Source organism: Phalangium opilio, unplaced genomic scaffold (genome assembly GCF_054372755.1).
Source record: "Phalangium opilio isolate 3A_F unplaced genomic scaffold, DU_Popi_V2 ptg000013l_1, whole genome shotgun sequence".
Taxonomy (NCBI): Eukaryota; Metazoa; Arthropoda; class Arachnida; order Opiliones; family Phalangiidae; genus Phalangium; species Phalangium opilio.
In genome coordinates this window covers 15,884,062-15,904,686 of record NW_028324148.1, presented here as the reverse complement: position 1 = coordinate 15,904,686, position 20,625 = coordinate 15,884,062, and the positions used below count along the sequence as shown (strand labels likewise).

At 39.7% G+C, this 20,625-nt stretch overlaps 3 protein-coding genes across 4 annotated transcripts; 2 read left to right on the top strand and 1 right to left on the bottom strand.

The window, feature by feature from the left end:
• The first annotated feature begins 2 nt into the window (after nucleotides 1–2).
• Ctns (lysosomal cystine transporter cystinosin) lies at nucleotides 3–10,032 on the top strand. Its single transcript, XM_089864967.1, has 8 exons — nucleotides 3–517; nucleotides 2,213–2,291; nucleotides 2,392–2,577; nucleotides 4,512–4,652; nucleotides 4,795–4,894; nucleotides 5,023–5,142; nucleotides 6,453–6,750; nucleotides 9,416–10,032. Exons 1-8 carry the CDS (start codon nucleotides 451–453, stop codon nucleotides 9,601–9,603), a joined length of 1,179 nt encoding a protein of 392 aa, XP_089721093.1. The 5' UTR covers nucleotides 3–450; the 3' UTR covers nucleotides 9,604–10,032.
• Nucleotides 10,033–11,470: 1,438 nt separating this feature from the next.
• On the bottom strand, nucleotides 11,471–14,703 carry LOC149709583 (transmembrane protein 59-like). Its single transcript, XM_089864968.1, has 5 exons — nucleotides 14,414–14,703; nucleotides 13,061–13,166; nucleotides 12,666–12,947; nucleotides 12,329–12,603; nucleotides 11,471–12,253 (listed from the first exon to the last, which is right to left on the bottom strand). Exons 1-5 carry the CDS (start codon nucleotides 14,564–14,566, stop codon nucleotides 12,050–12,052), a joined length of 1,020 nt encoding a protein of 339 aa, XP_089721094.1. The 5' UTR covers nucleotides 14,567–14,703; the 3' UTR covers nucleotides 11,471–12,049.
• Nucleotides 14,704–15,012: 309 nt separating this feature from the next.
• Nucleotides 15,013–20,182, top strand: LOC149709582 (uncharacterized). Of its 2 annotated transcripts, none has more exons than XM_089864964.1 (9): nucleotides 15,013–15,456; nucleotides 15,540–15,768; nucleotides 15,836–16,034; nucleotides 16,094–16,402; nucleotides 17,430–17,575; nucleotides 18,037–18,169; nucleotides 18,261–18,762; nucleotides 19,617–19,832; nucleotides 19,904–20,182. In XM_089864964.1, the coding sequence occupies exons 1-9, from the start codon at nucleotides 15,311–15,313 to the stop codon at nucleotides 20,085–20,087; spliced, it is 2,064 nt and encodes a 687-aa protein (XP_089721090.1). In that variant the 5' UTR covers nucleotides 15,013–15,310; the 3' UTR covers nucleotides 20,088–20,182. The 2 variants fall into 2 exon arrangements, with proteins under 2 accessions (XP_089721090.1, XP_089721091.1); XM_089864965.1 differs by having other exon boundaries at nucleotides 19,888–20,026.
• The last annotated feature ends 443 nt before the right edge of the window (nucleotides 20,183–20,625 follow it).

The following is a 20,625-nucleotide window of genomic DNA, read 5'->3' as shown; positions in this document are numbered from 1 at the left end:
GTCTGCTTTATTTATTCTTAGGCAAAAAGCACGTGACGGTGACGGGCGTATGTTTTCGGCACGTGTTCTCCGTCGTTAATCTCTTAATTAAATTAGGTATTTAAGTCATTAATTTATGATCTCGTTTTTGCCCGTTGGTTTCCGTGGAATTCGCTATCTAGGCGTTTTGTGGCGGCGTTTATGCAGAGTCACGGTCGAGGTTGGAAGATATATATTGAAAAAGGAAGGTTTCTAATCAGTGAAAACTGTCAAGAACTAGTAGAGTCATTCATAAATCATTTCGCCTGATATAAATTGCCGATAAAGGCCGCAGATATAACCGTACGCCCCGATAAAATATAAAGACTCTACAGTCAGTTGTCGAGCGTACAAGTTGCCCCAACTTAAAACTCCAAATATCGTTTCTTTTGCCCTAAGTTTTAAGCTTAAAGTTGTGACCACCGGAGAATCATGAAGTGTTACGTTGAATGGATCGCGTTATTCGTGATATTTGTGTCATTTGGAGCTCAACATGTCGGTAAGTACCCCCTTTGAAATTATGTTCTTAAGCGCGATTAAAAATCCTAGCTTAAAAGTATATGATGTAAGTTTTCTGTTTTTGCATTTGAGAAATTGAAAGTTCGATGATAATGTATGCTTTGCTAAGGCTTCCCTCGCGTTGTCTGTAACTCGAGTCGAGTGCGATTTGAAGTTTTAATATAAATGCTAGAGAACTATTTGTAACTGAATGGCAGTCGACTGGCAACCCTGCAATGAAGATTTGCCATTTTCAGTAACTTCAGTTTAAGCTAGGGGACTGGTCTTTCTACTGAAAATGTACTGGTAGGCCTATTTTTGAGATAGGCCACTTTCGGGGGAGGGTGCGATTGAAACTGACCTTGCGTTTATTTAACAATTGTTCGGATAAAGTGTCCATGATATAAAAAAGCAATTCCTAGAATGACTTTGATTAGCATTGATACTAGTGGTTGGTATTGGATTAATTTGGTCGCTGTCCTAGAAATCTGATTTAAACGCGTCGTCGCAACGCGCGAAACAATGCCGTGGGAAAAAATAACAATAGCTATGTACTCTTGAAACGCTTGCCTTATCAGTTATCTGATAAAAAAGTGCTTGCTAAACGAGAGTAAATCACGTTAAACTTTATTAAAAATTGCTCGTGTGTTCCTGTACCGAGAATTGGGTCACGTGTGTCAAGGAAATCCTGGAAAAGTCGGGGAAATCCTGAAATAATTTATAGAAATGCAATAAATTGACAAATAAACCGTCCCCGTGGTTAGACTAGCGATCATAGAGGCTATTCAGGGTTCGTACGGAACCTGGATGAGTCAGGGATTTGGAAAATGAGGACAAAAAGTCAGGCATTTAAAGTTTCTTCCTATAAGGTCAGGGATTTAGTTTGCCAAATATGGGCCCAGGTGTGACCGTGACGTGGACTCTGGAAAAAACCTTAAAATGGTTGGGGATATTGGTGGCAAAATTTGGTCAGGGATAAGCTGGAAAAACTGGTGAGGGATTTTCAATATCAAAATTTCCTCCAAACCCTGTTATGGACCGACGAAGGGAGAGACAGTTGGCTCCAAGCGAGTGTAGCTATTCAAAGATCCCTTAACATTGATTGACAACTAGATTTTGCTTTGACCAGGGATAGATTTAATTTTAGAAGTAGGAATGGAGAACAGAGGAATATCTGGGCGCGCGTCAAAGTCCCTGATCCCCTTCCACGGGACGGGGGGGGTATGAAAGAAGAGGCGGGTCACAGCGACAGAGGTAAAAACAGGAATTACTTATTTTCGCCGCCGGCCCCGTCAGCAACGTCATCAAAAAGAAGTTTAAAATTGAGCCAATAAGATAATTTAAACTTTACGTTACGTGTTGGAGGGAGGGGCTCTATACTGGGTGGTCTATGAGTCGGAATATCTGAAGTAAATACTAACCGTTAGACTCCATTCCTACTTCTAAAATTAAATCTATCCCTGCTTTGACCCTACAAGCAATACTCGTAGTTTATAAAAGTCACCCATCATTGTCATGATCTAAAAATTCAAAATTTCAAATTGTGGCGCGGCAACTTGGCCATCATTTTTGTTGCGCAGTCGCACTCTTGTTTATGAATTTCCGCCGATAAATGATGGTCCCTAGAGATTGTAACGATGACGATAACTATTGTTTGTTTGTTGGTTAAACTGAAATTGGGGGGCGTTTCTTTTAGGATCGCAATCTTTGGTCGTCTCGCAACGCGATATCACGCTCACCTTAGACCACAACAAGAATTTTTCCATCCATCTCGAGTAAGGTCATATCCCAAAAAGGGAAACTAAACTTGACATCGAAGCCACATTGAAGTTGACAAAAAAAAATTAAAAAGGGTTATTATTTTGGGTATATTAGTCAGGCGGTTGATAGCGCGGTCCAAGTTCATTTCAACTTCACCTCGGACAAAATCGTCAACGTCACATCGTCCGAGATTATCCAGGCCAATTCCACCGATCCTTTGGATGTCCAACTGCGACCCATTCACGCTGGAAAGACAACCATCCTCCTGATTGCCAATCCCCTCTCACCTCTAAATATCAGGTTAGTTCATTTTTGTTTAGAATTCAAGTTATCGTCGAACGGTTAAACGGTTTTACCAAGAAGTGATATCTAGTTTATTAGGGAGAAGGTATAAATTGGCCTGCACATTTCTAGCTCTTTATCTCCCGTCCAAATGTAGCCTGTCCGGAGTTAATCCCCCCCCCCGCCGCCTCTAAATTACTACCAGCAAGCATCTCATTGGTTCTTGAAAACTCGTGTACGTCAGCGCGACGCGAATGAATTTAAAATTACAGTCATATTTTCCGACTGAGGGGAGGCCGTGAATTCACCCGGCCTCCTTTTACGCCCCCCCCCCTTGTATTTTGAAAGGGGGACTGGGACTATGGCGCGCGCGAATAATTTAAGCATCTTACACCTTCTCCCTAGTAAACTAGATATCGCTTCTTGCTTGTATTATCGAATCGTTTTTATCAACGAAAATCTAGACAGTTTAATCTATTTAAAAATAATTGTGAGAGACGAGGAAGTTGAAAGGGACACTAACACTGATTCTTACATCATCTGATTTCAATTCTAAAACTTTTCCAAAGTGTTTTTTGTTTTGTTGGAAATTTTTCCAAAGTGTCCCTTCAATTACGGGACTTGTTTAGAGAGCCACTCGACTTTGAATTATATCAGTTTGTATTTCGGGGGGTTGTTTCAGTTGCCCTTTATTTTAAACTTGTCATCGTTCGGGGGGGGGGGGTTTGTTGATAAGCGGTCGTTGTTTAGAATCTTCGATAAAATTCTGTTCCAAATTCTAATATCTCGAGTCACCGCGATGACAAAAAGCACACACGCAAAAAAGTGCCGTGTCATTGTTGTTTCTTCTTTATTATCAAAGAAGACTTGTTATCGCATCAAAACATTGCATTTCTTCTTCTCAAAATTATGCCCATTGCCTTAAAGATAATGAAGTTCCACGTGTTTTGTGGCAATCAGCGCCAATTATACAAAAATAACCGAGGTCGTAATCGGACAGAAATTAGAAACGAAACTGTACTTTTATTAACTCCATTAAATTAATCTATAAATTATTAGGGAAATAAATAGGGAATTGTCGCCAACATTTTAACACGGGCTGAGTAATTAAGGGAAATGTTCAATATAACATACCCCCTCCGTAGGAATAGCGTTACACTATACTTTGGAGACTCGTAACTCTGTTTCTACTAGAGTTAGGGGGATGTTCTTTGAGTATGTTATAGTCCCATTTGTCCCCCATCCAACCATACTAAAAAGTCACGGCTGCGACAAACAGGGGCCGAGTACTTAAGCAAAATGTTCGTCAACTTATGGTATCGTCTCACTTATTCTTATTATGTTACTCATGATTTTTACACTGAACTTTGGAGGCTCATAACTCTTTTTCTACTATAGATACGGGGAAGTCCTTTGAGTATGTTATAACCCAATTTGTCCCCCATCTAACCATACTAAAAACTTTGGGTTACGACAAACAGGGGCCGAGTAATTAAGCAAAATGTGCGTCAACTTACGGTATCGTCTCACTTATTTTTATTATGTTACTCATGATTTTAGCACTGAACTTTGTGGGCTCATAACTCTCGTTCTATTAGAGATACGGGGATCTCCTTTGGATATGTTATAGTACTCTTTGCTCCCCATACAAGGATACTTTAAACTTGAGGCTACCTCAATATCGTCGTCAACTTATTTTTTGTCTCACTTATTGTTAGGAGGTTACTTTTGATTTTTGAAAATAAACTTTGCAGGCTCGTAACTCTGTTTCTACTAGAGATACGGGGATGTCTTTAGGATATGTTATAGTCCAATTTGTCCCCCATCTAACCATACTAAAAACTTGGGGCTACGACTAACAGGGGCCGAGTAATTAAGCAAAATGTTCATAGGAATAGCATTACACGTCCCAACTTTGTTGGCTCATAATAATTGTAGTTTATTTTGTTCAGTATTGGCGACTCTTTTGTGCGCGTGTCCGTCATCTACTTGGAATGGTTGGAAGTGTTCAGTTCGGTGGTGGGTTGGATTTACTTCGTGGCTTGGTCCGTCTCTTTCTACCCCCAAGTCTACAGCAATTACAAAAGAAAAAGGTAAGAACTTTGAATGAAGGAATTTGCGCAATTTGCACAAATCGCGCCTAATTACGATTCCAATCACGTTGGTTAAACTAATTTAGAAAATAACCGAATTGGCATTAATTAATTTAATGGGGTTGTTGTTTATTTTGTTCAGCGTCGCTGGTTTGAATTTTGACTTCTTGGCCTTGAACATTACGGGATTCTTGGCCTATTCCGCCTTCAACATTGGCCTCTATTTTTCACCCACTGTTCAGGTAAATAAGCCGATCAAACTTTGGACCCCCTTTTTAGAGGTCAGGGCCCGGGGGGGGGGGGAGGGGACATGGCCGCCGCCTCGCTAGTAGTTTTATTACAGTCTTGGAATGGGTGGGGTTATTTTTAGGCGGAATACATGATTGGTCACCCGACTGGCGTCATACCCGTCGAGTTGAATGACGTTGTCTTTGGACTCCACGCAGCCTTCGCCTCTGCCCTACAAATTATCCAGTGCTTCATTTACGAGGTAATTAAGATTCATTTTTAATTCGGGAAATTAATTCGTGTTAATTTTAATTCTGGAAAATTAATTAGTGTTAGTTTTAATTCGGGAAAATTAATTAGTGTTAATTTTAATTCGGGAAAATTAATTAGTGTTAGTTTTAATTCGTGTTAATTTTAATTCGGGAAAGTTAATTCGTGTTAATTTTAATTCGGGAAAATTAATTCGTGTTCATTTTAATTCGGGAAAATTGATTAGTGTTCATTTTAATTCGGGAAAATTAATTCGTGTTAATTTTAATTCGGGAAAATTAATTCGTGTTAATTTTAATTCGGGAAAGTTAATTCGTGTTAATTTTAATTGAGTGAAATTAATTCGTGCTAATTTGAATTGAGTGAAATTAATTCGTGCTAATTTTAATTGAGTGAAATTAATTCGTGTTAATTTTAATTGAGTGAAATTAATTCGTGTTAATTTTAATTGAGTGAAATTAATTCGTGCTAATTTGAATTGAGTGAAATTAATTCGTGTTAATTTTAATTGAGTGAAATTAATTCGTGTTAATTTTAATTGAGTGAAATTAATTCGTGCTAATTTTAATTGAGTGAAATTAATTCGTGTTAATTTTAATTCGGGAAAGTTAATTCGTGTTAATTTTAATTCGGGAAAGTTAATTCGTGTTAATTTTAATTGAGTGAAATTAATTCGTGCTAATTTGAATTGAGTGAAATTAATTCGTGCTAATTTTAATTGAGTGAAATTAATTCGTGTTAATTTTAATTGAGTGAAATTAATTCGTGCTAATTTGAATTGAGTGAAATTAATTCGTGTTAATTTTAATTGAGTGAAATTAATTCGTGTTAATTTTAATTGAGTGAAATTAATTCGTGCTAATTTTAATTGAGTGAAATTAATTCGTGTTAATTTTAATTCGGGAAAGTTAATTCGTGTTAATTTTAATTCGGGAAAGTTAATTCGTGTTAATTTTAATTGAGTGAAATTAATTCGTGCTAATTTGAATTGAGTGAAATTAATTCGTGCTAATTTTAATTGAGTGAAATTAATTCGTGTTAATTTTAATTGAGTGAAATTAATTCGTGCTAATTTGAATTGAGTGAAATTAATTCGTGTTAATTTTAATTGAGTGAAATTAATTCGTGTTAATTTTAATTGAGTGAAATTAATTCGTGCTAATTTTAATTGAGTGAAATTAATACGTGTTAATTTTAATTGAGTGAAATTAGTGTTAATTTTTAATTCAGGAAATTGGTGTTAATTTTAATTCGGGAAATTAATGTTAATTTTTCTTTGCGTAATTTGTAATTGTTGTACAGAGAAATGGTCAAGTGGTGTCCAAGTTGGCGAAGGCGACTCTGGCGGCCATTTGGTTGGCGGGCGTGATCTTCCTGATCGTGACGTGGGCGGGGGGTAACCCCCACTTGCCCTGGTTGACCTTCCTGTATTACTTCTCTTATTGCAAACTGGGCATCACCATCGTCAAGTACATGCCCCAAGCCTATTTCAATTTCCGACGAAAATCCACTTCCGGTTGGAGTATCGGAAACATCTTGTTGGATTTCACCGGCGGAATTCTCAGTATGCTCCAGATGTTCGTCATCGCCTACAATTACAGTGAGTATCCCCTTGACCCCCCACCCCCTAGCCCACCTCTCTTGACCCTCCATCCACCCTGAAACCATCACTTGACCACTACCGCCTTATTTTTGACGCCCATTGAAATACCAGATGAGGAAAGTTGGTAGTTGTTAAGGAAATTGATGTTTGTTGTCAGGAAAGTCGATAGTTGTTTAGGAAATTGATGTTTGTGGTCAGGAAAGTCGATAGTTATTGAGGAGATTGAATACACCGATCAGGAAAGTCGATAGTTATTAAGGAAATTGAATACACCGATCAGGAAAGTCGATAGTTATTAAGGAAATTGAATACACCGATCAGGGAAGTCGATAGTTATTGAGGAAATTGGATACACCGATAAGGAAAGTCGATAGTTATTGAGTAAATTGAATACACTGATCAGGAAAGTCGATAGTTATTAAGGAAATTGAATACACCGATCAGGAAAGTCGATAGTTATTGAGTAAATTGAATACACCGATCAGGAAAGTCGATAGTTATTGAGGAAATTGGATACACCGATCAGGAAAGTCGATAGTTATAGAGTAAATTGAATACACTGATCAGGAAAGTCGATAGTTATCAAGGAACTTGGATACACCAATCAGGAAAGTCGATAGTTATTGAGTAAATTGGAAACACCGATCAGGAAAGTCGATAGTTATTGAGTAAATTGGGTACACTGATCAGGAAAGTCGATAGTTATTGAGTAAATTGGATACACCGATCAGGAAAGTCGATAGTTATAGAGTAAATTGAATACACTGATCAGGAAAGTCGATAGTTATCAAGGAACTTGGATACACCAATCAGGAAAGTCGATAGTTATTGAGTAAATTGGAAACACCGATCAGGAAAGTCGATAGTTATTGAGTAAATTGGGTACACTGATCAGGAAAGTCGATAGTTATTGAGTAAATTGGATACACCGATCAGGAAAGTCGATAGTTATTGAGTAAATTGAATACACCGATCAGGAAAGTCGATAGTTATTGAGGAAATTGGATACACCGATCAGGAAAGTCGATAGTTATAGAGTAAATTGAATACACTGATCAGGAAAGTCGATAGTTATCAAGGAACTTGGATACACCAATCAGGAAAGTCGATAGTTATTGAGTAAATTGGAAACACCGATCAGGAAAGTCGATAGTTATTGAGTAAATTGGGTACACTGATCAGGAAAGTCGATAGTTATTGAGTAAATTGGATACACCGATCAGGAAAGTCGATAGTTATTGAGTAAATTGAATACACTGATCAGGAAAGTCGATAGTTATTGAGTAAATTGAATACACTGATCAGGAAAGTCGATAGTTATTAAGGAAATTGAATACACCGATCAGGAAAGTCGATAGTTATTGAGGAAATTGGATACACCGATAAGGAAAGTCGATAGTTATTGAGTAAATTGAATACACTGATCAGGAAAGTCGATAGTTATTAAGGAAATTGAATACACCGATCAGGAAAGTCGATAGTTATTGAGTAAATTGAATACACCGATCAGGAAAGTCGATAGTTATTGAGGAAATTGGATACACCGATCAGGAAAGTCGATAGTTATAGAGTAAATTGAATACACTGATCAGGAAAGTCGATAGTTATCAAGGAACTTGGATACACCAATCAGGAAAGTCGATAGTTATTGAGTAAATTGGAAACACCGATCAGGAAAGTCGATAGTTATTGAGTAAATTGGGTACACTGATCAGGAAAGTCGATAGTTATTGAGTAAATTGGATACACCGATCAGGAAAGTCGATAGTTATTGAGTAAATTGAATACACTGATCAGGAAAGTCGATAGTTATTGAGTAAATTGAATACACTGATCAGGAAAGTCGATAGTTATTAAGGAAATTGAATACACCGATCAGGAAAGTCGATAGTTATTGAGGAAATTGGATACACCGATAAGGAAAGTCGATAGTTATTGAGTAAATTGAATACACTGATCAGGAAAGTCGATAGTTATTAAGGAAATTGAATACACCGATCAGGAAAGTCGATAGTTATTGAGTAAATTGAATACACCGATCAGGAAAGTCGATAGTTATTGAGGAAATTGGATACACCGATCAGGAAAGTCGATAGTTATAGAGTAAATTGAATACACTGATCAGGAAAGTCGATAGTTATCAAGGAACTTGGATACACCAATCAGGAAAGTCGATAGTTATTGAGTAAATTGGAAACACCGATCAGGAAAGTCGATAGTTATTGAGTAAATTGGGTACACTGATCAGGAAAGTCGATAGTTATTGAGTAAATTGGATACACCGATCAGGAAAGTCGATAGTTATTGAGTAAATTGAATACACTGATCAGGAAAGTCGATAGTTATTGAGTAAATTGAATACACCGATCAGGAAAGTCGATAGTTATTGAGTAAATTGAATACACTGATCAGGAAAGTCGATAGTTATTGAATAAACTGAATAAACTGATCAGGAAAGTCGATAGTTATTGAGGAAATTGAATAAACTGAAAAAACTGATCAGGAAAGTCGGTAGTTATTGAGAAAAATTGAATACACCGATCAGGAAAGAAAATCAATAGTTATTAAGGAAAATTAATGTAGATCCTTATTAGTCAGGAAACTTTAGATACGATTGAAAGTGCGCGTCATGACCATGACGACTTTTATATTGATTTTCTAGATGACTGGAAATCCCTGTTTGGAAACCCGACCAAGTTCGGCCTGGGTTTCTTCTCCATTTTATTCGACGTGTTGTTCATGACGCAACACTATTGCCTGTACAGGAAACGCGCCTCGTCTCGGGACCCTCTTTGCGACGTCCTCGACCGCTCCACCACCACCACCACCAATCCCAACTCGGCAGCGTGACTAAAAAACACAACTCACTATCAATCCATATAATTATTATTATTGCAAAATCGAGGGGTCCCTCACTTCCCCCCAGAGACAGAGAGAGACAAAGAGACAGTAACCGGCCCCTCCACCAATATTCGTATAGTAACTTATAAACTTACCTCCGTGACGCGGCGGTTCCATCGACGTCACGAGCCGCGGAGCGCAGTCGCGTTCGGTTCCAATTTGTGGTAGTGACATCTTATTTAAATACTCGGAAGTGTTTATTTTTATTCACCCAGTGAATTATGGGTAGTGTGTAAAGGTACTAGACGCGGGTACCACGGAATACTTCTAGAATCTTTGGCCGCCAGGTGACCAACTTTGGTGGCAATTACCGGTAACTCGATGTGTATTTTTTTAAATGTATTGTCACTAATAACTAAAGACTGTTTTTAACTCGAATCTCTCTTCAACTTAATTGTTCTTTCATTAATCATTCGATTTCCTTCATTTTAATTTTAATTTAATTTTCTAATTTCTCAATGTCCGTTAACCCTTTCCTTAATTTTAATTTTATTTTCTAATTTCTCAATGTCCATTAACCCTTTCCTTAATTTTAATCTAATTTTCTAATTTCTCAATGTCCATTGACCCTTTCCTTAATTTTAATTTTAATTTAATTTTCTAATTTCTCAATGTCCATTAACCCTTTCCTTAATTTTAATCTAATTTTCTAATTTCTCAATGTCCATTAACCCTTTCCTTAATTTTAATTTAATTTCTCAATGTCCATTAACCCTTTCCTTAATTTTAATCTAATTTCTCAATGTCCATTGACCCTTTCCTTAATTTTAATTTAATTTTCTCAATGTCCATTAACCCTTTCCTTAATTTTAATCTAATTTCTCAATGTCCGTTAACCCTTGACCTAATCAATCGTAACACTAATACCAGAAGTATATAATAGTTCTTCTCTTCGAGAGAAGTGTACCACCACAAAGCGGGACTTCCATCAAAATGATATAAAGAATGGGTCGATTTTACTGATTCGACTAATATGCTTGTTGTAGCACCCTAGGAGCGAATTAGGCACTCGGCGTTGCCCGTCAGCCCCTAGGGATACGCATTTTTTATTACTTTTCACGCGGACATTATCTTTCATAATGAAGGGTTTTTAAATTTCTGGCCGCCATTTAAAAAGATGGCGACAAATCGAACCCAAAAGAGCATTCAGCCCGTCTATAGGTTAAAGGAGACCAGTGCACAAAATATTTGCGAAATCGGTCAAAACGCGCAGACTTTGTATTGCTTAGAGAAGATTGTTTTTTACATTTCTGGACGCCATTTAATTCAAGATGGCGGCGGATTGGGGGGGGGGAATCTTTCATAGTACGCGCCTACTACTTACGAGTAACGTTAATTGCTGCAAATTTTCAGCCTTCTATGTAGGCAAGCAGTTTGGGCTGGGCGTTCATTATCAGTCAGTCAGTCAGTCAGTCAGGACTTTGATTTATATAGATATAGAAGATTGCACGCGTCATGATATTCCAATTGGCGTCATCTCTAAACCAATATTTGTTATCTGCCTCCCATGACATGGATTCCAATGAAAGGTAAGGCCAACCAAGTAACCATTAAGCAATAGAGTGCTATCTCAGTTGTGACGTCAGTGCCTAGGTAAAATTAAGGTCACTGGCCTAATTAGCTTTACCAGTGGCAGTTGGCGACCATCCATGGATATGTTTGGTACCACTTTGGTAATTAATTCTATGGGGGCAAATAACATGGGTGACGTACAGTCACACTAAAACCTTCTGAGATAGCTGAGCTCTATTATTCGTGAATGATTTCAATTTGTATTCCTCTAGTCATTAAATTAATTAATAAATTAATAAGTTAATTAGGACAAGAAAGAAACCATTTTATTAATTAATTAATTAATCAAATACAAAGTTAATTACACCTTTTTTAGACGATATCTTAATTAATTACTTTAGATAAATCTATTTACAGAATAAAGTTTTAGGAACAGAGTCCGAGCTAGGTCCGAATCCTAATTATTATTCACTGGCCGCTACAATCCAGTGACGAGAAATACATATGACTAGGCTTATAAACGTGTAATTGACATGACACACACGACACGTGACCTCTCCTCCTTTTGGCCACGCCCCCCACCCCCACCATATCCCCGCCCCCTTACCAAGTACGCGGATTGTCTGTCGAACATTGATCTCTACAGGATTACATAATATATATATAAATATAAAAACAACCATTATTCCAAAATTAATTAATCATTTAATTATAATTAACTTAAGTTCAATTTTCTAAAGTCTTATTAAGTTTAAATATTCTTTGCTTTTTATACAAAAACATTAAGATTTTCTTTTTGGGTTTTTTACGAGAAAGTTTTAAAAAAATGTACAGAGTGCGTGTTTTACTGTTTTTGTTTTGTTTTTAGGCCTTGGCGCGTTGGTCAAACTGCGGGGGGCGTGGTTTTGGAGGGAAGGGGCGGGGCTTGAGACAGATCGAGTAATAGGAGGGGATCCGCGTCTAACAAGGGGACGTCATCCTCCTCCTCCTCCCCCTTGGTCACAGTGACGTCACGGGGTTGAATTTTGACTTTTTCCGACGCGTTGCATAAAAGCAAGTACGAAAGATCGTTGTTCACTCGCAGATTCTAATAAAAATTCAAAATTGCAATTGCAATTGCACATTTTTGTAAAGATTAGAAATAAGTTGAGGTCAATCTTACCTTGACTCTCTGTTCCTGGGCTGTGGCGGCCGTCGCGCAACAAAGCCAAACCATCACCATGATGGCCAAAAGCAAAAAGAGCAATAGAAGTCTGCGTGGAACTCCCGATTGCCGCGAGACGCAACTCAGCCAGTCCACGCCTCTCTCGGAAGGGCCACGCCCCCTCGGGTCATCCAGGGACTCCTGGACTTCGATGAACTCGTCGCGACGCAACGTGGCACCCGAAAAGTCCTTCAAACTATTGCCAAAGTCCTCGGTGTCGTGAGAATCGCCACCTGCAATCGCGGCCGCAATGAAGGTTCACGTGGCAAATGGACGTTGGTCACTCTTTACTTACCATCTTCTTGGACAAAGTCCCTCATGATATCGGGCGTGTCCTTGCTGACGATGAGCTTGCCATCGTCCTCTTGAATGTAAAAGGTCCAACTGGAGGAGATGAAGCGCGACACGTGACCCACCATGTTGGAGTAGACGGTGTGAACGTACATCAGGGGCTGCAAGACGTGTGACGTCGGCGGGGCTTGTTGGGGGGGACGCTTGGAGGCGAAACTCTGTTGGCTGTCGCATCCCGCCACGCACGCTAATTTCTCAGGGGGGTTCTTATACGCGTCGCTGCAAGCTACGAAGGGGCGCCATGACGTCACGTAATTAGTAAGCGTACTTCAAAATGACGGGCTTATTGCTATGGGTCTAAAGGGGGAAATGGGATGGTACAAGTTAGGAAGCACTTACAAATGGAGCATGTCCGGTGCGTGATATTGGCGTTGTCGTCTGTCCCCAGAACGTCAATCATGGAATAGAAGCGACATCCTCGCTTGCAACACGATAAATGCTCCGCCTACAGAACGGCAAGTACAACCAAAAGTGTATAGATATAAACACAAAAAGTACACTTCATTAACAATGCCCTATCTGCCTTTGGTTAACTGTAGACGACGCGTTGACTGAGTAGCAAACTACCCTCCTCTAAATTAACCGCCTACAGGAACTAACTAATCAATCAGGAAAGAGCCAATTGACGGAAATAGGTTTATAGAGTAATTTTTTCCCATAAATGGATGGTAACGTCACAACCCTCTATCTCTTATCTTAGTGATATCTCCCCCCCCCCCTTTACGGGGGCAAATAGTATTCTCTCTGACGAAGTTTCCCCAACGTTGGGGATACCCAGTTCACTCCCCCTCTCTACCGAAATTACTCTATAGAAAGTAGTACATGCATCTGCTATACTTTATGAGCCTTTTACGGCTTGTTCCCTGTGCCACGGTCGAGGGGGTCGACACTATTCTGGGGCTTTTCGACTTCTCGTATTGCACGGCGCGAGTAAGTTTCAAAGAAGTGTACTTTTTGTTTTATATCTATATACTTTTGGTTTTAGTAGTGTAACGGCAAATTTTTTCTAACGTCACCACGCTGTTACACATCACGTGTACCCCCTCCCATCCCCTCCCATTCATAGACGGGGTTAGACAGAGCCGCTTTCGTTTAGGGGAGGAGCTAAGAATTCGTCAGACAATTTACGCGGCCATATTGGTGGGTTCAATGCGCTGAAACCCACCAATATGGCTACCAGAACTGTATTAAGACTTAAGAGTTTGTGACGTACTGAAATCCCTCTCTCTAGTGTGCCGTGCGTCACACTTAAACAATAGGGACTTGGCAATTCAGGCTTAACTCCGCCCCCAGCGCCATTATGGTATGTTTTTTTAACAGAATGAAAGCTACATAAGCCCCTCCTCCTGGTATGTTTTTTTAGCACTAGTGGAAGTTATGATGACGTTGCATGACGTAGTACTGCCAAGTCCCTATAGATGATACCTCTTTTTTTTTGGTTTTAAGTAGAAATTGAAAGGAATGGAAATTTTTAAAGGAAAGATAACCAAAGGGAGGGGGACACGCGTAACCCCAGCTGGTGGTTGCATTCCCTTTAAAAAATGTGTGAAATTATGATAGGCATATCGCGTATTCTAGCTTTATTTTCACAGAAATTTTGTCAAATACGCGTACAAATAAGCTTTAAACGTAATTTTTATCGCTGAGGACAGGTAGGTTACCAAAAGGGTAAGGTAGTTGCGTTTTTATTACCTTTGGGTATGTGTGCAAAGTGTAGGTGTGTTCGCAAACGTCTTCGCACGAATTGATGTCCTTTTTGATGAGGACATCGGCCAGAAGCGTACTCGGCGTTTCTAAAGACGCCGCCAAACTTAAGATCACTAATCCCAAAATGCACCCAAACATCGTCACAGAATTCGCAACAATACACGACTCGAAACTGAAACAACACTTTAGACGGCCATATTGTTTCCAACGAAACTGGGTCGGTAAATAACGAGGAAATTTATTGACGCTGATTCGATCCTATTTCTAAGCAGACGATGCGCAGCGCGCAAATTATTCAAATTAATATAAATAATGCTCTTTTTCATGGAGTATATTTATCGGATTGAAAACGAAAGTCCCTTTAAAATTGCCTTAAATACATCTATGTCTAATTTAATACTGCTCCATGGTTTCGTCGAGACTTAGAAATAGCACACGTCCACTGGTCCAAAACCAGTTTATTAATTGCTGGGACTAGTTTTTTAATTCAAAAAGTGGGGGTTACTGGTCCTCGGGACCAGTTTATTAATTGCAAATCTGTAGGAGAACAAAGGCTGGGACCACTCCGGAGACCAGTTTATTATTTAGAACACTAGGGGGGTCACTGGTAACAAGGACTAGTTTAAGGACTTATTTCTAAGTCTGGTTTCGTCGTACAGTGCGTGACTGAGTGGGCTATTTCTAAACGGAGCGGCTGCTTTTTACGGTTTCTATGAAGTTGTCTGCTACGAATTCTGCTTAGGGTTAGATTCGGGCCTTGGCTCCCCGTTTTCACGTGCTTCGTGCAGTTTCTTTTAAAAACATTAAAACCAAAAGTGACTTTGACCCTAAGGCATCGCGAGTCTTGAGAAAACGTCCCGTAATTTGTAGTTTTGTACCAATATGGAAGAGGAATCGAATCAAATCTCATTACCTAACGAACTTGTAATTAAAGTATTAAAATACGCGCATCCTTCGGTAATTATAAACCTTTCGTTATGTAACGATATTCACTTGAAGAGTTTCACATTTGTTCCGGAATTATTGAGGTGAGCTCCTAATTACTTAAAATTTAAAATAATCGTTGGATTGAAGCGGCAGCGGGATTACCATGGAAACTAACCATTTCCAGGGACTTACATTTTTGCGATCGAACTTGCATTTCCGCTTCAAATTTAAGAGAGTTCCTAAAATCAATCAAAAGACGTAAAGAGATAGAATGTCTTTGCGTTCGCGGACACGAAACCCTGAAATGTGACATGAAAGGTGTGTCCGGGCCTTGGACGAGACTGAAGAAATTGGACATATCCCATTGCGGAGTCGATGTTACCGAGCTGTTTTCGATTTTAAATCATCAAGAAGTGAGTTTTGAATCCACTCATGGCCGTCATTAATTAAATTCTGAAGTGGGAGGGGTGAAAACGTTAGGAATTGGAAGAAATCTCATGGACAGCCTATTTTGCCAACCACGAGGAACGTCAAACGACGTTTCCGTATCCCAGTTTCAAACGTCAGAAAGTGGAATCCGTCTTCGCGGATTTCCAAATTAAAAAATTGAAAACGGTTAATTTGGAAGTGATTTGCGCCAATATCAATAATGTCTTAGTTTTGTTAGTTTTATTTAAAGGTAATTTATGCTTAATTAATTCTTAATTAATTTTCTCGTTTAATCATTTTAATTTCTAGATATAATTAATTTGAGGATTCGAGTCTCCCATTCTTTAACGAAACGTTTCCAAAACACGTGTCTTTCGCCATTGGACACGGTCGACTTGAAAACGCTGGAAAAAAGTTGTCCCAATGGGGAAGCGCGCTTCCTAAACTTAAAGGAGTTTTCTCTGACTTCGGACAGTCATCAAAGATGGGGCCGCAACTTCCCCCTGATCACTCACGTCCGTTGCGTTTGCAGTACCCTGCATTGCTTCGTTAAATATAGATTAAAAGACGGAGCAGTTTTGGACAAATCGTCGACTGTCATTCAAAAGGAATTGAATTGTAAGTAGCTAGGCGTGCGACTCCTCATTTTTAGGCTGCGATCGAGTCCAAGTGTGAGTAGTGGGAAAACTGGACTCGCTAAGTGCAATTTCCCGGTACTATCGAGTCCAGGGGGTCGCAGAGTTAAATTTCCCGGTACTATCGAGTCCAGGGGGTCGCAGAGTTCAATTTCCCGGTACTATCGAGTCCAGGGGGTCGCAGAGTTCAATTTCCCGGTACTATCGAGTCCAGGGGGTCGCAGAGTTCAATTTCCCGGTACTATCGAGTCCAGGGGGTCGCAGAGTTCAATTTCCCGGTACTCGCGAGTCCAGGGGGTCGCAGAGCTCAATTTCCCGGTACTCGCGAGTCCGGGGAGTCGCAGAGTTCAATTTCCCGGTACTATCAAGTCCAGGGGGTCGCGGAGTTCAATTTCCCGGTACTCCCGAGTCCAGGGGGTCGCGGAGTTCAATTTCCCGGTAGTCGCGAGTCCAGGGGGTCGCAGAGTCCAATTCCCCGGTACTCGCGAGTCCAGGGGGTCGCCCAGTCAAATTATCCGGTACTATCAAGTCCAGGGAGTCGCAGAGTTCAATTTCCCGGTACTCGCGAGTCCAGGGAGTCGCAGAGTTCAATTTCCCGGTACTCGCGAGTCCAGGGGGTCGCGGAGTTCAATTTCCCGGTACTCGCGAGTCCAGGGGGTCGCGGAGTTCAATTTCCCGGTACTCGCGAGTCCAGGGGGTCGCGGAGTTCAATGTACCGGTACTATCGAGTCCAGGGAGTCGCGGAGTTCAATGTACCGGTACTATCGAGTCCAGGGAGTCGCGGAGTTCAATGTACCGGTACTATCGAGTCCAGGGAGTCGCGGAGTCCAATTTTCCGGTACTCGCGAGTCCAGCGAGTCCTCAATAAAGCCAAAAATTGTTAATCGAGTCCAACGCGAGTCCAAAATGTTTTACCTACTCGGACTCGCACACGAGTACTCGCGCAGTCCTAATTATAAGGCTTCATTCATTTCAAAATAATTAATTCCCACGAGTAATTCTTGTTTCAGTTGAGAATGATTTGGATTGGATTCAGCATCCCTTTTCGTTGCCCCTCATTAATATTCAATCGAGAGAAATTAACGATCGGCTCGTTAGTTGGATTAATTGTTACGGAAGCTACACACTGAGGTCTTTAGCCCTCAGTAATTGTCACGTAAGTCTTAAAATTATATCAATTAGTGTAAACTAGAGCTGTGCGACTCCTCATTTTTTTAATTTGCGAGTCCAAGTGCGAGTAGAGGAAAACTGGACTCGCCAAGTCCTAGCTCGAGTCGCGACTCGCGAGTCCCCTAAAATGTAAAAAATTGATAATCGAGTCCAATCCGAGTCCCAATTTTTTACTGACAAGTGAACTGTCGAATGTCATGCGTTATCGGTTATTGCGCATGTCAATTAAAGCTATAACAATCTTTGGCCGCGTTGCGTAATGGACTCGTCGAGTAGCGTTACTAGGCTTACCATGGACTCGCGAGTACCCGCCAATTTCTAATAAAACCGGTTGCGAGTCCAAGTCGGAGTTCTTCTCATCCTCGGACTCGCCTGCGAGTACTCGCAAAAGCCTACTGTTAACCAATAATAATAATTAGTAATTCACGCGATTCTCTGTTACGTCAGAGTGACTCTAAAAAATTGGACTCTCTGTCCGCAATATTCGATTATTGTCCTTGTGTTGAAGAGTTAAACTTGGACGGATATTTTGACACGGATCCGAACCAAATAAACTGCCAACATATTTCGAAATTAAAAAGTACGGTCTTCTAATTAAGTAATTAATGTTAATTAAGTGGCCATTATTATTATTTTTCTAAATTGATCAAAGTCTATAAATTATTTATTAGATCTGAAATCGGTAGCTTTGTCCGACGTTTTAATTTGTCGTCACGAAGCTTCGACTTCGACTTCTTCGACCTCCTCGAAGCAAAGTGCTTCGGAACCCAAATTCGGGAGTGCTCGAAGCAAAAGAGTTTCCCATTTGCCAACCTTGCAAAATGACGCCGCTACCAATCAAGAGAGCGAAATGAAATTCAAATTAAATTATTTATCGGAGTTGGAACGTTTGGAAGAAGTCGAGATTCGTTCCGTGGTCAATACGAGTCGATCGGGGCGTCTCTTTGACGCCGATCTTCTCCCAATTTCTACCTTTACTCGATTGAAAAGCTTGACCTTGTCTCATTTGTCCGGGGTCATAAGTGGATCGTGTTTTCGACAAATTTTCACTCAATGTCCATATTTGGAATTGCTCAGAATTTATCATTTGGAGTTTAACAATTCCGCCGTTTGTTCTTATCAACATTTGTTAAGTCACTCGCTCGGTTTATTAACGAATTTGCGAGTTCTCAGGTAACATTTAATTTTTTTACTCTGTCTTTATGTTATAACCAACGTAGCTTATGCGCTGGATGGTTCGTTAGTTTGTTTGTTTGTTAGTTTGTGTGTGTGTTTGTTTGTGGGGAGCCAGGTACGCGAAAAGTCCAGAAACTACTAGTTATGAATGAAAAGATCCTAAATCAGATTACAAGTCGTAGAGGTAATGAAAATGAACAGTAAAATCGCAAGGTCACTTGGTTTAGAAGTGCGATTGTCAATACTAAATTCAGGACTTGCGCTCTAGCGCGCTTCAGTGCCAATTTAAGTTGAAATTGACGAGAAAAAAAAGTACATTATTACAGCTTTTACTGATATTAAACCAATGCCTCCTCTCACGGGAAGGTAATTAGTCGCTGTTAGGTTCAATTGCTTTTGAATTAGGTTGATTTTCTAGGATTTACGGAAAGAGAGATAAAATGTATGCTAAATTAGAATTGGTACCTTATAGTGTCGTGGCGCTAGTATTGGGCAGGCATTTCTCAAGTTTATAATGTTTGCGAACCACTGTATAAGCTTAGCGCGTTGCAAATCACACGTAGTATTGAGAAATTATTTTTTGGCCTTGTTGTAAATGAGCGCGTTGCAAACCACACGTAGTATTGAGAAATTATTTTTTGGCCTTGTTGTAAATGAGCGCGTTGCGAACCACACGTAGTGTTGAGAAATCATTTTTTGGCCTTGTAGTAAATGAGCGCGTTGCAAACCACACGTAGTATTGAGAAATCATTTTTTGGCCTTGTAGTAAATGAGCGCGTTGCGAACCACACGTAGTGTTGAGAAATCATTTTTTGGCCTTGTAGTAAATGAGCGCGTTTGTTCGGTTTCAGTTTGCATCATAGCCAACTAGATTTGACGAAAAGCGATTTATGGAATCCCCTGGGACAGCTACGCAAATTAAATAAGTTATGTTTGGGGACGAATAAACACGATTCCTTGGATCTTAAACTCATTAACTCATTTTTAAATCGGGTTCGAGATTTGAACGTCATTCACATTCATTCCAAAACTAAAAACTTCAAACAAGTGGAAAAAACCATCAAAAAGTAATTAAGGGAATAATTAATAATTACTAAAGCCCTTAATTAAATTTAAAATCAGATGAATTCATTTCCAGACATTCTTGTTTCGATAATAAACCCAATTGCGAGATTGTAATTCACGACTTGACAACTGAACAAAATTTAATCAAAGTGACCGAATGGTCTTCGTTCGTTTCCTCCGTCGAGAATAAGAAAACTCTTTGCTGGGGACAATCTCTCATTGGATATTACGAAACGCGAAACTTCTGTCATCATTAGAGTAACATATGGTCAATCTCGGGTCAGGAGTTCGTGGTTATAGTTAAGAATGTAAATAATGATTATAATAAAGAAAGTGATTTAATTTTAAATGAGTATAAGTTGATAAGATATGTTCCATAAGTTTGTCACTGGGGAGGACGCGTAATGTGAGAGAAATCGGTGGGCCTGCTAACTGTGGAACGGCTCAGGTCCGGTGCGATGCTAGAAAATGGGGGAGGAAACGCGGAAAAATGGCGGAGGGTCTTCCTCGTTCGTCTGACGTAGTAACATAATAACATAACAATGAGTGGGACAGTCCCATTAGTGCTTGGTGGGTGGGTCTACTGGCCCTAATTTAAAACGTTTCACCATTTTTAGTCGCCAATAAAATTTAAAGTGCTTTGGCTCTACTGGACAGTTTAAAATCCTTATTTCTCAGCCTGAGCAATCCACGGAGGCATAACTTGCAGAATTCGAAATCACTAGCTTACATGGAGGGCTGAAAATGATAGTAGAAGTGCATGTTATAGTTTTACGCCTACGATCATTTTATTTT